Source organism: Pholcus phalangioides, unplaced genomic scaffold (assembly GCF_987345545.1).
Source record: "Pholcus phalangioides strain wild (caught in Gottingen) unplaced genomic scaffold, Ppha-v1.0 ptg000009l_1, whole genome shotgun sequence".
NCBI classification, from domain to species: domain Eukaryota; kingdom Metazoa; phylum Arthropoda; class Arachnida; order Araneae; family Pholcidae; genus Pholcus; species Pholcus phalangioides.
In genome coordinates, this window is record NW_028301602.1 from 55626835 (window position 1) to 55642749 (window position 15915).

General features: G+C 34.9%; 1 protein-coding gene across 2 annotated transcripts in view; it reads left to right on the forward strand.

Moving 5' to 3' along the window:
- Positions 1–324: 324 nt before the first annotated feature.
- Positions 325–15915, forward strand: part of LOC149083335 (protein enabled-like) — a 30464-nt gene continuing 14873 nt past the window's right edge. Inside the window, exons 1-7 of one of the 2 annotated variants that reach the window (XM_089236568.1) lie at positions 325–539; positions 7917–8082; positions 9504–9675; positions 9807–9909; positions 12077–12156; positions 14370–14665; positions 14774–14871. In XM_089236568.1, the coding sequence (XP_089092694.1) occupies positions 535–539; positions 7917–8082; positions 9504–9675; positions 9807–9909; positions 12077–12156; positions 14370–14665; positions 14774–14871 (920 nt within the window). In that variant the 5' untranslated portion in view covers positions 325–534. The remainder of the gene's footprint in view (positions 540–7916; positions 8083–9503; positions 9676–9806; positions 9910–12076; positions 12157–14369; positions 14666–14773; positions 14872–15915) is intronic. The other variant, XM_089236569.1, reaches the window with a different exon arrangement.

Consider the following 15915-nt stretch of genomic DNA (forward strand, 5'->3'; position numbering starts at 1 on the left):
CGACGTAAAGAGCTGGCGTTAGGCGTCTTGCATTCTGTAATGGCGCATCTATTGATGAGTGAACGGCAAAGTCACGCTGAGTGACTCACGTTGCACGCAGTGCAAAGAAACCTGCTCGTAGGAAAATCGGGCAAAACGAAAACACGGCCAAACGAAATAAATTTCAAAAATGTTTCGTAATAAATTTTCGAAATTTCACGTTAAACGAGAAGATCGTGACAAGCAAGTCAACAACCAGCTAGCTCTAGCTGCTGGTGTTGTTAAACTGATCGAAATATTATTTATTTACATCGAAGGGAAGTCATTCCAGAAAAAACTATCCTACTCTGAAAGATGTGTCCATGATTCCCTTCAGGCAAATCGTAATGGCGTCTGCAAGACCAATTTTTTGCAGTGGTTGTGGCTGCGTGAAAATCTATAAGAGTGATGAATCAGAGTCTGGACTCGTCATAAGTTAATTGATGTTGTCCTCGAATGGGTTTTCCATACTGCAACGCATCATCCCACAGATTTAGCATTTAGACAAACATAAAAATGAGGTGATTGATTATTGATTATTATATATATATATATGTGTGTGTGTATTTTTTATTTTAATGAATGGTCCCAAGATTAAGATTTGATTAGATTGTGTTTCGTTGCTTATTATCGTGTAAAGGGTGTGGTGAGATTTCGGGTCTATTCTCAAATAATATATTAAAATTTTAATTTTCTCCCCAGACTCCATGAATTATCAAAAATGGATGTGTTCAAATGCTTTTTTAATTATAAACAGAACTACATTTTCGTATTCAATGTTACGTAATAAGTAACGTGTTACGTTATATCAGTTTAAAAACGAATTTTTTTTAGCTTTGATCAATTTTCATGCCTTGATAGGAAAATTTAATTCTCTAAAGAAAGTTATTCTTTTTATTAACTTTGAAATGAATCATCCTATTCATTTGAATATTTAACGTGGCTCTCACATGTAAAACACGATTTTGAAGAATTGTTGGTTGAATGTGAGTTTGTCACACTCACTCTATCTTTCCTAGGTAGATAATTAAAACAACAAATTCAAACGTTATCGGGTTAACTTACTAGCCTATGTAAGTTTCACGTGATTTCAATCAATAGCATCACTTTGACATCTCAAATCATTGTTTTTGTTCAGCTAATAAACATTGACAACTGAAACAATAACATTTTTCAGAGAGCATTACAATGTGAGCAACATTTAAAGCAAGTATTTCGATCTTGATTTTATGAGCTGACATTTTTACAAACTTATCCCATGGTCTCGAACAACAAGTCTTTACCAATTCTTTGAATATCTTTCCCATTTACAAACTAATTGTTTGAAGTGGTTTGATAAAAACAAGCTTAGGGGTGATATCTGCAGTCATTTGAGAGGTACCACATTTCTGAAGCTGATGCGACCAGTAGTGAACATTCCCTCCACTATTACTTTACTGCACACCAACTCCAGTCATAATATGTCATATAGAAATTTACTTGCATCTGCTATAATAAAGTTGTAAAGAAAGTCATTATACTTTTGTCCTTGTCTTGGACAGAGGGGATTTCTGGCAAGAGCATATTGAGGCATCATCATGTCCCAAAACAGAGTACTGCTACATAAGTCACAGAACAATCTGGAAGAATTTTAAGGAAAGTATAGAAAACACTATTATGGGAATTTTTACTGTAGAACATTTCCAGCTAGCCGAGGGTTCGTTGCCAGAACAGTGCAAAGCATTCTGTTTTGGGAGCTATCATGGTGGTTGCCCCCAAAGCAGAATGTGCCAAAATCTGTGACGTACGTCGCAGAACAATTAACGTTACAGCAGAACAATTTGGAAGAATTTAAGAAAAAGTGCAAAAAACACTATTACATGTATGGGAGTTTTTACCGCAGAACATTTCCGTACATGAGGGCTCGTTGCAGAACAGTGCTAAATATTCTGCTTTGGGGGTGGTTGCTTCAAGTTCGATAGGGCAAGAACTTACCTATGCCTTCTCTGGGATCGAATATGTGGTCCTGATGTATCCTTCATGGTTGTAGGAATCTTTTGTCGATAAGAACATTTAGTTGGACTTACCTGTACAGAACTTCAAAGATGAAACACTGGCATGTATTGGCCTATTGGTTATCTATTATATTACCAATTAACCATAGATTACTACACATTAATTGCCTTCATTTTTTTGGTCAACACCACTTTTTTTCCACCCTTTAAACTTGGATTTGGCGGTCGTCTTTCCATTGCCCAAGAGTTGTCCCAGTGAATCAATTCATGTTTTTTTTTGTTATGTTACTCTTGCCTGTATACCCTAACATATTTATATTGTCAGATTGTGTTTGTTTTGTGTTTTTGCTGATGCTGTCATATCTTCTTACATATTTTGAAGTGAACATAGTAAATGCTTTTTAATTTTCACGTTATGTAAGTATCATATTAAAGTCTGTCTATTCTTGGCTGGAGAGAAATCAACTATAATGTTTATTAATGGAAATATTCTGAGAAAAAGTGTCATGAACCGGTCTCTCATGCAATCAACAACAGAAACCAAAATTTTTTAAATTGTATGCGGGTCATTCCATGTCAAATCACCCAGCCATGACACCCATAGTCTCAGATTTCAATGATTTTTTTTTTATTTGTTGCATTTACCATCCTTATTAACTGTGTGAAATATTATTTGCATATCTCTAAAACTTTTTGAGAAAAAAAATGTTGAAATTTATCAAAAACTGATGCAGATGACTTTTCCGAGGCTCAATTTTTAAGCGGCATTGTTTGAGAAAATAAATCATAACTTTTTCAATTTGCAATATATTCAAGCGAAATTTTCACTAAAGTGTTCACAAAAGCATACAGAATACGAATAAAAATAATTCATACACTTACATTTGAAATTTACATGCAAAAAAATTATGTAAACTTTGTTTTTGTGGAATTTTTCGTTAGAAAAAATACAATTTTTCAAGCGTATTTTTAGACCAGAGGCACAGCAGTTACCAAAACAACTTTTATTTTAAATTTCTCCTAAATATATGAAGTAAAATGCTGGAGAAAAAAAATAAGGGTTTTTTGACCGTTAATATGTTTATTCTGGCTCGCAACGCAAAATTCATCGAAATAAGACTGGATCGTTCCGATTTCAAATCATTCAACTAGATACTGAAATGCAACCCATCATCCCGGATTCCAATTATTATTTTTTATTAATTGCTTCTACCATGCTTGTTGACCATGCAAAGTTTCATGTACATATCTCAAAAACTTTTTGAGAAAAAAAATGTTTTCTAACCTCACGAATGACGTCTCTTAGGCTAACCCCATTCAAGCAATATTATTTGTGAAAATATATCATAACTTTGCAGTTTTGATGGAAAACAGGTTTTTGTGCAATTGGGCATTGAGTAGAGCAGCGGGTTTAGATGCGGCTTTACATATTGCCTTCCGCGTCAGACAAAACAGATCTGTTCCAAATTTGTCTTCTCTCAAACTCTCACGCGTGCATATGAGTTCATCGTTATGGTAAAGATCGATGCAATTTCAAAAAAAATAAGTAAAACACTGCAAGAAACTCAGATCCATATTATTGAGAGAGTCTCCCTAAGCTTCGTAATTTATTGCGGTTATCCGTAGAAACTATGGATAATTTGTAGTAGTTGGTAACTCTGAATATGATAATGGTTGATGAATGGATGTCTATAGGTTTTCGTACCTCATATATGCATTTTTTGCGAAAGTGGCTACTACTTCCTTCGCATTCTAAGATTTTCTTTCACATTTTTCGCAAAATGCAACCATAGCTTAAATCCTAATTCACTGTTATCATGTATACCTAAACAACTTAGATTTCTTCATTACAATTTACGTTTACTGAAATTTCCAATATATATATATTTACCTTGTTCATTTTACTCTAATGCACTTTCAGTTCTCTGCCTCATTTATTTCATTATTGAATTATTATTTTTTAATTGTACCACCACCACTGTTTGCCGCGTAATTTTTAATAATTTATTAATCTTTTTTCTTTCATAACTCTTTCACACACACTTCCGGACACATAAGTGTGAGGAATTGATAGATGAATTGTACAATTTTTTTTTCCACGGACTGTTTCATCTCTAACCATGGCTCACCTTACACTGCATTTTCACCCATGGCCCCCTTAGTATATTCTAGGGATCCTGTGTGTTCATGTGGGCATTGTTCTGAGATCTTATTGCGAGGATCAAGGTTTGCACTCCACTGCCGGCACAGTGGTGGTCTGCTGAAGTTACGTTTTCTGCGGCTTCTCAACTTTGAGGTGCAGATGTGAGCCGGTCTCCTATTTGGAAAAAGTCTTGGACCCCAAAGTAGAATGTTTAGCACTGTTCTGCGACGAGCCCTCGGCTGACTGAAAATATCTGCTGTAAAAATCCCCATATATGTAATAGTATTTTTTGCACTTTTTCTTAAAATTTTTCCAAATTGTTCTGTGACATATGTCGCAGATTTTTGTACATTCTGGTTTGGGGGTCTTGGAAGAGGGCAGGAAAATAATTCTCTCTTGCTCTCTCAACCTTACATTATATGAGAATTTAACCACCTGCCTTTTTCAATTCAAAATATAGAAGATTAAACATGGAACACCTATAACTCTGACAACATAAATACATTAGAGGCTGTTCAAGTATTACATAAGCAGGATTTTGGTCATTTTTTGACCCTTTCCCTTGTCAGCAAAATTTACTAACCTGGGCCCCCTTATACTGATACTAGTCTCAACCAAGGAGGTTTCAGCTCCCCCTACATAAGAGTATGGGGGGGGGGAAGAACATAGTCCCATGGGACTATGTTCTTCCCCCCCCCCATTTATTTAGGAGAAAAGACTTCAAATGTTTTTGTAAGAAATTTCATTTTTAAACTAGTAACTCGTAACTCTAAGATTTATCTGGAAGTTTTACCCTTCCCTCCCATAGGCTCTACCAACGCCCCTTAAATACTACCATCTAGGAGGCTTTGGCTCCACCCAAGTTCCTGGGCTCTGTTTTCTTCCCCTGTTAATTGAAATCACCCTAGAAGAATAGATCTGGCTAATTGCACTGCTGAGGCAAGCACTGTGTGTACATGCACAAGCAAAAAAAACATGTTATTAACGAATTGTTGACCGGTTACGAGTTTATGCTTCTTGAAAGCAAGAGTTTACTTGTGACCAGTCAACAATGTGTCAACATGCTTAGTTATTTCTACATCCAATTTTTTTTTTCCCATTGCAATTTATTGAATACATAAATGCCCTTGGCTTGTTTATTTTTCAGTTCCGAGCATGGCTCAGTGAAGCATTGTGCAATGATATATACCACAAAAATGTATATCATGGTCGTCAAGCATTTTCAATCCACTGCTGGATGAAGGTCTCCTTGAAATTTTTCCATTTTACTCTGATGCTTTTGCCATCCGGTTGACTCCAGCCACTTTTCGGATCTCGATCCATCTTGCCGGAGGATGCCTTCTCGGACGTTTAACATCACAGGGTACCAATCCAGAATACATACTTGTAGTCCATCTGTCTTCTTGCAATACGTCCAGCCCGTTACCATTTTAAATGTTTAATTTTTTTTCATGATATCATATACCTTTCTGTGGTTCCTTATCCAAGTGATTCGTTTTCTGTCTGTCCTTGTGATGCCTAACATACATCTTTCCATGCTCCTTTGTGTTGTCTGCAGTCTTTGTATTGTGTTGCTTGTGAGTGTCCATGTTTCAGCTCCATAAGTCAGTGCTGGTAGCACACGCTGGTTAAACACTTTTCTCTTCAGTCATAATGGCATGTGACTCTTCGGAATCAGTTTTTGAAACGAAAGTTCTATATCTGATCCTGATTCTTCTGAAGGCACTGAAAATTAATAGCATTATCTCAATATTGACGAAAATGGACATAGTGCCCTTTGCCTCTAGCCTAGAGATTTAGAATATTCGAAATAAGGGGGGAAAAAAAGTGATAAAATGTCATTTGATAACTGTAGGAAAATTAGAAAAAATTCTCTCCCAAAGAAATTTTAAATTACTAACCTTGAAAAAAACATTTTAAATAAATAGAAAGTTTATTAATTTACCCAACTACGTTTAAAACCTCATTTTGGAAGAAAAAATTTTTTTTCTCATTTTTTATGAAATCCCTTTTTTTGTGATTCTAAACCAGGCCTTGTTTTTTTTTGTATGACGCTTAGAATCAAAGTTACATCTACTTTAGAGTTATGTTTTTACATCAAGTAATCTGTGAATAAAAATTTTAAAAAGGCATTTTATGAAGAATGTTATTTTTGACATTTTACTTGAGTTTGAAACATGATTTCTAAATTTCTATTGACTGTGTCATTGTAAAGTTTTAATATATTTTACCATTTATCGTTAAGGGTTATGAACCAATATCTAAAGTGCATTAAATGTACTTGTCTAATTACTGTGTTTTACATACACAATATGTTAAGTGGCATTTCAAAAATTTACATTTACATTAATTGAGTGATATTAATTAAAAAATACTTTGAATTGCCTTCTATGTACGATAAAAAACTGGAAATGCTTGAATTAATTTTTATCTGATATTTTTGCAAATAAAAACCATATTCCATTGATAGAACAGTGGTGGCAAAACGGTTAAATCGTGGGTTCATTATAGTTTTAACATAGTATAAAGTAATAGCCTCTGTAAAATTTAATTCTACTAATCTGTAATTGTATTGATATTATATTTTACTAGCTATAATACCCGGCGCTGCCCGGGTTTTCTTCAATGAGGCTTTTTGGATCACGTGATATCCCCCTCTTTGAGAGACATACAAACCGTGTCTAAGTTTACCGATATGGCGACTTCCTGCGCGACTCATAAAATAAACAAATCTAAATTTAAAGTAACGTAATATATATATATATATATATATATATATATATATATATATATATATATATATATATATTTTTTTTTTTTTTTCTTTCTTTCTTTTTTTAAAGGGTGCTAGGTATTTCGATTCCCTCAGTTGAACTTCAAGTTATCCATCTCTGCCTGTTTCTGCTTCAAAAAATCCTTGATTAAAGCTGTGGAATTTTTTCGATGTACTTTTTACGGGCCCATAATTAATTTTAAAGCAACCTAAACTATATGAATTGATGCAGTTGAATAAGAAATAATATAAAAGACACAATACGGAGACATTCATTTTCATGCTTGAGAAGATATACATAAGTTGAAATGAATGTTATATTGCATGGATATCTCCAACTCAAAAGTGGTTCCGGATAATTACTTCATATTTGATCTCCTGGGCTTCGTATATCTCTAAGCGAACTCAATATTTCAAAAATCAAGATTTCTATACAATTTTTAAAATTATTGATGTGACAGAAAACATAACCAAATTTCTGCATTTCTACAGCAAAATCGGCAATTTTAACACTGATTTCTATGAGGATCACCCTTTACCTGACCCTCAAAGTGATGATTATGGCGTCTATTCAAAAAGCCTTATTATTGGGAGTATTAAAAATGTGGCAAACCATTATAAAGGCATAAACTATTATACATATATGTACAGCATTAAAGAAACGACAAACCATTGTAAAGGCATATACACGTCTTAAACGCATTGCTAGGGAACCACTGTAACCAAAGTAAACGTTTGGAAAGTGATTGTTGAAGCCCAAAAACCATTGTTGCCCTACGGTTTTTTGCCCATTTGGGGCATTTGCCCTGGTCTGACGAAATTTTAAAGTAGTCTATCGTTCAAGTCGGGTCCCATTTGGTATATATGCAAAATTTGGCGACGATCCATCTAAAATTGTAGATTTGTATAGAGAACATACATACACACACACAGACAGAAAATGAATTTTATATATATAGATTAATATTTTTCTTTTGTTCTGTCGCAGTGAACAATCTATTGCCTCTGCTAAAGCATCTGTTATGGTCTATGATGAAGCAAGCAAGAAATGGATTCCAAGTGGTTCCACTCCTGGCCTTTCAAAAGTTCAACTTTACCAACATACTGTCCATAATTCATTCAGGATAGTGGGGCGTAAAATTCAGGATCATGAGGTATGACTAAGATGATGTATAACTATATATATTATCAAAATGATATGAAAGCTTATGTCTCAGGGTTAACAAGGGTTTGGACTGCACATAAAAAACTGTATCTTTAATACCTTGGTTTTTATTTAACTGACTTTTGACCACGTATGAAATATTATGTGTGAAACAAAAACAACTTTCAAAACCAAATAAAAGAATTGTAAAATTGAAAACAGTGTTTATATAAGCAATTATGACCAATGGTCATTTTGTAATACAAGGTTTTTCATTTCCAGACTACAGATTTGACAAATTGGCTAATGATAATCTCAGCCCTCTCTGTGCTGACAGTACTTTAAAGTACCACCAACTTTTTAAACCCCTGTAATATATACGTTGTTAGGCATTGGTATTTTGAAGTATAAAGGCCATATAAAACTACTACACGATTACCAGATGACAGCACAAGTGGGGGGACTATTACTTTTCCAACTATGTTAGTTAATAAAATTCAGTTAGATATTTTGCTCCTGTAAAAGTATTTACTACATTACACAAAAGCGTTATGCAGTGAAACACTGTTTTTAGAAAATATTCCCTAACAAATGTATAAAACAAATTATTGCTTTCTTTGAAAATAGATATTCATCGTTACGTATTTCAATTGGTATTTTTCATTTTTATTGTAAGTATAGTGCTGGCTAAACTTTCAAGTACTAGGTTAATTAAATTTTTGTGTACTAAATAATTGAAAAGTTTTTTTTTGTTTTTAGGCATTAATTAGAACTCAAATGACCTACCAAAAAATTTCCATGATAATTATTTCATTTTTTCATAATGTGGTTCTAAAAAGGTTAAGACAGTTTTTGACAATGCTCGTGAGAATTAGAGGACACACAACTGTGTATAATTTTAGGAGACTGTATGCTATAATTTAAATTGATGTTGACATAAAATATAAACTATCTTATAGTATTCATATCTTAAAAATTGTAATACTGAAATAGTAATTGCAGCACAAAATGTTTTTTGCAATAAATGTTTTTTTGCAATAAATGTTTTTCATATTCCAAAGTTGGTCACCCTATCCCGAGTGTATCATGTGTATAATGTATTATTGATGAACAAAATTATTTTTTGTTCATTCAGTGCTCACATGACACTCATTCCATGAAATACTGTAGCTTATATTTTTTCATTTATCTAATGCAGAGCTTGACAAATTAAAAAAATATCTAGCAGCCAGCCAAATTTCTTGGGAGCCAAGTATGGTTTTTGCTCAAGAAACATGGTTCTAAATGATGTTTCTTTTTATACTCTTTTCCGGGACTCTATAATTTCATCCCATCTTTACTTACTGTAATGAAATCAGAAAATTTTATGTCATCCTTAGACTTTGATTACATAGTATTACTATATATAAAAAATAAAAATTTTCTTTGCAGGTCGTTATTAACTGTGCCATTTTGAAAGGTCTTAAGTATAATCAAGCAACACCAACATTTCACCAGTGGCGAGACAATCGTCAAGTGTATGGCTTGAATTTCACCAGCAAAGATGATGCTGAAAGTTTTGCTGTTGCTGTGGTTGCTGCGTTAGATATACTTGGTCAAAGTGGTGAGAAAAATCTGCATTATTTTTTTAAATTCTTAGTCAATCCGGGATACAAGTTATAATTTTTGTATGCAAATTATTAATTCTGAATAAACCTTTCTGCATGTTGTCTTATTCCTTATTTTTATTCGTAGGTACATCAAATCATAGAGCTTCCTATCAAACACAGTCTAATTACCAAGTAACTGGAGGTGGTCCTGGAGGTGTAAGCTTAGATGAATATGCTGAATATCGTGGGTAAGATGCTTCTTTTTAAAAGTGTGGAATAGTTAAGCATGATTTGTTAACATTCAGTTTCTACTGTAGCAAGCATAATTTTGATGTGTCCTGTTTCCCATAATATTATAGTGTGTGAAAATTGAGAATACCTGACATAGTAGGTGCAAACCTGCACAAGTTATTATTTCTGGCATCAAATGAGATAAAGTAGTACTTCCGTATTTGCCAGTAATTCATTCCAGAACTCATGATTTTGAGTACCAATTTTCAGGGTATGTCGATTCAGGGTCACTTGATTTAAAAAAAAAATCATTGATTTAAATCACAAAATTTGAATTGTTTTTTTCTTTACATAAATTCAATGATATTGAAGTAAATGTAACATGGTATGGTTTGCATGTTACTGATATGTAATAAAGTTTTTGATTAAAAGAATTGTAGATCATCTTTTTTGGGGTAAATACAGACTTAAACTTAATCCCTAGATACAGTGCAGAAAGGAAGCTGTTCAATTTCCAGATTTTGTGCATGGAAAACATTTCAGAAAAATATAGGGAGCTAAACTACACTATATTCAATGCATTTCAATGTGGCACTAGGGTTCCCATGATAAACAGAGGAATAATTTTCTGTACAAAGCCCTGCCCTAATTTCTGATTCGAAATAATAGATGTTGTACCACCATAGATATCATTGGGCTTTCGACTTTACTTTTCTTATTAAAATTTTGAGTTTGCTCGTTTTTTTACCAAAACCCATTACATCTGTGAAATAATAAAACTGTAAACATTTAAGCAAGATCATGTAAGTTGGAAACACATCCCACTAATTGTACAAGAAACAATCTTGCCAATAGAATTTATTTTATTTAGTTGATGCTGAATTGCCACCACTCATTCACTATAATGGGGGGGGGGGTGGTCATGAACAGGGCCGTCATTTCAACTTTTTTCGGGGGGGGGGCAAAGAACATGTACTCAAGGTATGCATATATATATATATATATATATATACCATTTGTAGTGTATTTTCAGAAGCCAGGGGGGGGGGGGTTGCCCCCTGACCGGCCCCCCCCCCCAATGACAGGCTTGGTCATGAAACATTTTTTTCTATTTAAAAAAAAAAAGTTGACCTTTCATGTTACATAAACACAGATTTTTGTTTGTAGTTTTCTTATTTATTCATTAATGCTTAATTAAATTTGAGCGATTAGGAGAAAAAAACAGTTAGGTGATATTAAAATATGTATTCTTAATACAAATACAACGGCACAACAGGCAAATTGCCCAATGAGGTGGCTGACTTAAGAACATCATGGATCCCCGAGCCATCCTTTGGAGGCCCTACCTACTACTATTACACCCCCCCCCCCGCGGAACCCCCCAACGAATCGGTACATGCGGGAATGTGCGTGTACGTATAGTGAAACCTGACATGAAGTTTTTTTTGTTGTTTCTCTGTAATGCTTGTTATGTGTAGTGCTGCCATCTGCCACCAGTTTTTCTAACTATGAGTGAATGATTTATCGTTGTAGGACTGTTGCTCTCTGTGGCGAGACTTTTTAACGGGGAGATCGGCTCACATTTGTGCCTTGAAGTTGGGAACCACAGAAAACCAACTTCAGCCGACCACCACTGCGGGGTTCGAACCCGGATCCTCGCATCGCGAGTCCATCACTATAACCACTCGACCACCACAGCGGCCTTAATGATTAACAAGATTTGTTTTAATAAGCAGTCAGCTAATTTTAATCAACAAAACCAGATTTAAATTTAAAAACATCCAATTTTTTTCCCCCATACCCTGTTAGCTTTATCATTCTTTATGCACATTAAAAAAATTAACAGAATCCTTGGATGACAAACCATTGTTTTGTAAATTAAGCAACGAGAACGAAGCAGCTATCGGTGTTATAACTTCTTTTGCTTATGAAAATGTAACATCTCCAAAAGTCAAGTACCAAATTGTGATTACCGTCCGTAAAGTTTTGAGTTTACAGAGACTATAAAAGCGGCAGATTTTGTTATTTTCTTTCTTCTACTTTTGAGTATGAGCTGGCATTATGACGTTTATCCCATAACATTTTTCCAAAATAGTGAAAAAGTGTAATGTATTAATAAATTATAAACTTATATGATCTGATTGCTTTGCGTTATTTAAAAAAATTCATCTCTCTTTGAACCAGTGTCAGAATAAATAATGAAAACAATGTCTGGAAAGCCACAACTCCAGATTATGCACCAACATATGCTAGTACAGCAGCAGGTAATTTTCTTAGTTTTGTTTGAAATTTGTCGATTTTTTAAAAAAATTGATTATCCAAATTTATGCAATAGTTTTTAGCTAGAAATTACAGAAAAAAATCTGCAATTTTAGGCGATAAAGAAAATTCTACAAGGTAATGGCAGAATTTATCTTCATTTAATTGTTGGATGATATGTTTAATGGAGAGGGAAAATAAAAATTAAAACCGAATGTAAATTTTTTACGCAATGAATAGGCACAAATCAATATCCTCAGCTCGATGTCATACTCTTGACAAGGGTTGGTGACATCACTGGGAGCCGTGATGCACGTTTTGAAAAACACTGCTGTAATGTATTGGCCTATAGTCTTCTGAGAATTATTTTGATTAGTCACATTGGATGACTTTATTCTTTCTTTAAAGGTGAAGCAGCCTCCAGAACCAGTTTAGTTACTCAACCAATCTCTCCCCATTTGATGTCTTCAGTGTTATTTTTGTATTCTACTTTGAAATTTGCTTGTAGCACCGAAGTAAAACAGAACTATAATAAATTTCATACCTTTCAGGCAGAGGCCATGTTCCAGGCTTCTTTGAAGCAGACGCTTCGTCCGCTACTGTGGCGACATCTTTAGTGCTGTTTTTGATGAGTGAGGAGACGAAACAACCTTCTTGGATGACCATTGTCCATTGATGCTGGAGACGAAATGCCTATGAAAGAAGAGTACCTATTGTTCGAGGGGGTTTGTAGATCGTGGAAACATATTTCTCAAGTATGGAAATGATTCGGTCAGTGACTTTTACATACAGGAGGTATGCTGTGCTCATCTTGTCTGGAACATCCTGGGATTTTTTGTTGGGTGTTCTGGGGTGGATAGCTCTCTTGATCTCCTGGGGTGTATACCTATTTGATTGCAAGGCTTGGTTTAAATTTTAACCATCCGGGACAAAAACATGCAGTATTAAAAACTCTCATCCACCGTGCCAAACAAATCTGTGAGTCAGCTAACCTCAATGAAGAACTTGATCATTTAAACTGAGTTTTGCAATCAAATGGATATACACCCCAGGGGATCAGAAGAGCTATCCACCCCCAGAAGACCCAACAAAGAATCCCAGGATGTTCCAGACAAGATGAGCACAGCCTACTTCCCGTATGCAAAAAATGCCACTGACAGAATCAATTCTGACTTCAGAAACACAATGTTTCTGCGATCTACAAACACACTTGAACTATAACTACTCTTCTTCAATCGGCTAAAGACCCTCAAGACCCCTTCTCATAGACGGGAGTTTACAGGATTTTCTGTTCACTTGGATCTGTCTATACTGGCACCACTTTGTGTTCAATAAAAATTCGCCTCACCGAACATCAATGCCTGAGGCAAACAGAAAAATCTGCTATAGCTAAACATGCCTTTCTCAAGGGTCATGACATTCACTTTCAAGACACTGATATCCTCTCTTCTGAAACACTTCTACTCCCGACTAAAACCGTGAAGCTATTGAGATCGTTAAGCACAAAGGTAATTTCAACAGGAAAGAAGAAGGGTTGCACCTGAGCAAGATATGGCATCCGACAATCGGAAATACAAAAATCAGGATGGTTAGAAAATAAATTCCTCTGAAGTCGGACCCCCCCCCCCCACACATTCAAATTTGAAGACTCACTCAATCAAAAGCCACCACGTCCCATTAACATCAACATGTCACTTGCTCGATGTCTAAACAATGAGGTTAACCCTTCCGTGTTAAACAGCACTGAAAATTTCGGCGCAGTAGTGGACGAAACGTCTGCTTCAAAGAAGCCTGGAACATGGCATCAGCCCGAAAGGTATGGAATTTATTATGAACTCCTGCCGTAAAAGCCTGCCTTCTCTTTTTAAAACAGGTCTGGCGATATAGCCAAAACAATTTTATGAAAGAAATTAATTTTATGCCAAGGCAATATGCTAGCAATATCCAGAGAGAGACTCTTTATTTCTCCCCACTCAACAAAATACATTCACCTTCCCAGGGGTCATTCTAAATGCCATTCTTGTCCTTGAATTAATTTAAGGAGAGTACTTTTTTGTCTAATTTAAATTTTTTCATAAGGTATTTGATCTGACTTTACTTTAAAATTGGTGCGATAATTTCAGTGTATTTAGAGAAAAGAAAATGAAATTGATTATTTGATAATGATTTTTTAGTAATCTCATATCACGACTTTCTCCATCTTTTATTCCTTTTTCAGTGAATCATTCCAGCCATCCATCAACTCCCGGCAGTGCCTCATCACCTATTGCTTATGGGCATCACAGGACATCATCTGCGCCATTGAATCCTCAGCCATTGTCCACAACACCGCAGCAGCCGTCCTATCAAATTGTTTCACCTCCACCTCCCCCACCTCCGCCGCCAACGATTAATCCATCTGGATCCGTCACTTTGCCAAGGCAGAATGCCAAATCCAATGCAGTTGAGAATGTGATTAATGTTTCCTTAGCTTCAGCATTGGCAACAGCAAAATTAAAAAAGACACCTGTTAAAGTGAATCTATTTCCTTTTACAATATTGTAGAATCTATTTGTTTTTGAGAACTATAATTTTCCCCCCAATATTCTCAATTTTAATGTTAGAAAAATGTTCCAATTTTAGGCAAATGAGACTTCAAACAATGCTGATTGCAGGATTCTACCTGGGATTGGTAACATGGCTAGTATGATGGATGAAATGACAAGGACTCTTGCTAGGAGGTGACTAGATTTTGAATATATATTTGTTGCTGACTTTTGAGTTTTATAGCTAGTTCCTACGAGATATGCAGTTTCTCTCACAGGAGAGAAAAGACAAATTTCAACGTTATTATTTTTTGAAATTATTTGGAATTCTAACTATTTATATTAAAAGATTGTCAATTAAGCTATCACTGTTTAATGCTTTGGCTCATAAGCACATATGTACAGTTAAATCCTGATTTCATGCCATCACAGACATTTCATAGTTTCATAGACTCTAGTGCCATTGATATTTGATAGATGCTGTAACAAACAAATCAGCTAAAATTGAGTCTGGAAACTTTTTGAAAAAAACAAACACGTATGCACAGACTGTGTGTGCACACATTTTCTCATTCTGTGTCGAACTGTCCAATGTGAGCACATGTGCAGTATAAACTTGATTAACTGAGCCTCTATCAACCGAAGCATGTATTCCTTTTACAATAATAGCACAAGTTCCTTTAACACTTGATCCACACTGTGCTCTGCCTCTTTTACTCGATTGATTAGATGAGCATAATGTGGAAGGAATAATAAAATTAGTAGCTTGAGGATCCACACATCTGATCGTCACACACATCAGATACTCCCCCCTCCATGTATGGCAAAAAATGTTTTTGCAACAGATGCTGATGAAAAAAAAAAGGAAGTAAAATACAGGTGTGTTCCTTGAGGAACCCAGGCACATGTAACAGGGACTCAGCTTTGAGAGTTTTGATGTCAATGGGAGAAGAAACAGCATGAAAAACCTAAAAAATGATGAATAAATCAATAGAATTGTCACCTAAACTGATGGCTATAAATCAACTAACAGTCAGACTGGAAATGACCACACGCAGAACACAAAGAGAAAAGTCACTCACCGGTATTAATTAAAATTAATAGTGAATCATTAATTACGCTAATTGTAATGATTAGGGATCATTACAATTAATTGTGATTCCTGAAAATTTGATAAATATTGTAATGCATATCAAGAACCTGGATAATTATCAAGGTTCTATATAAACGAGGCCACTC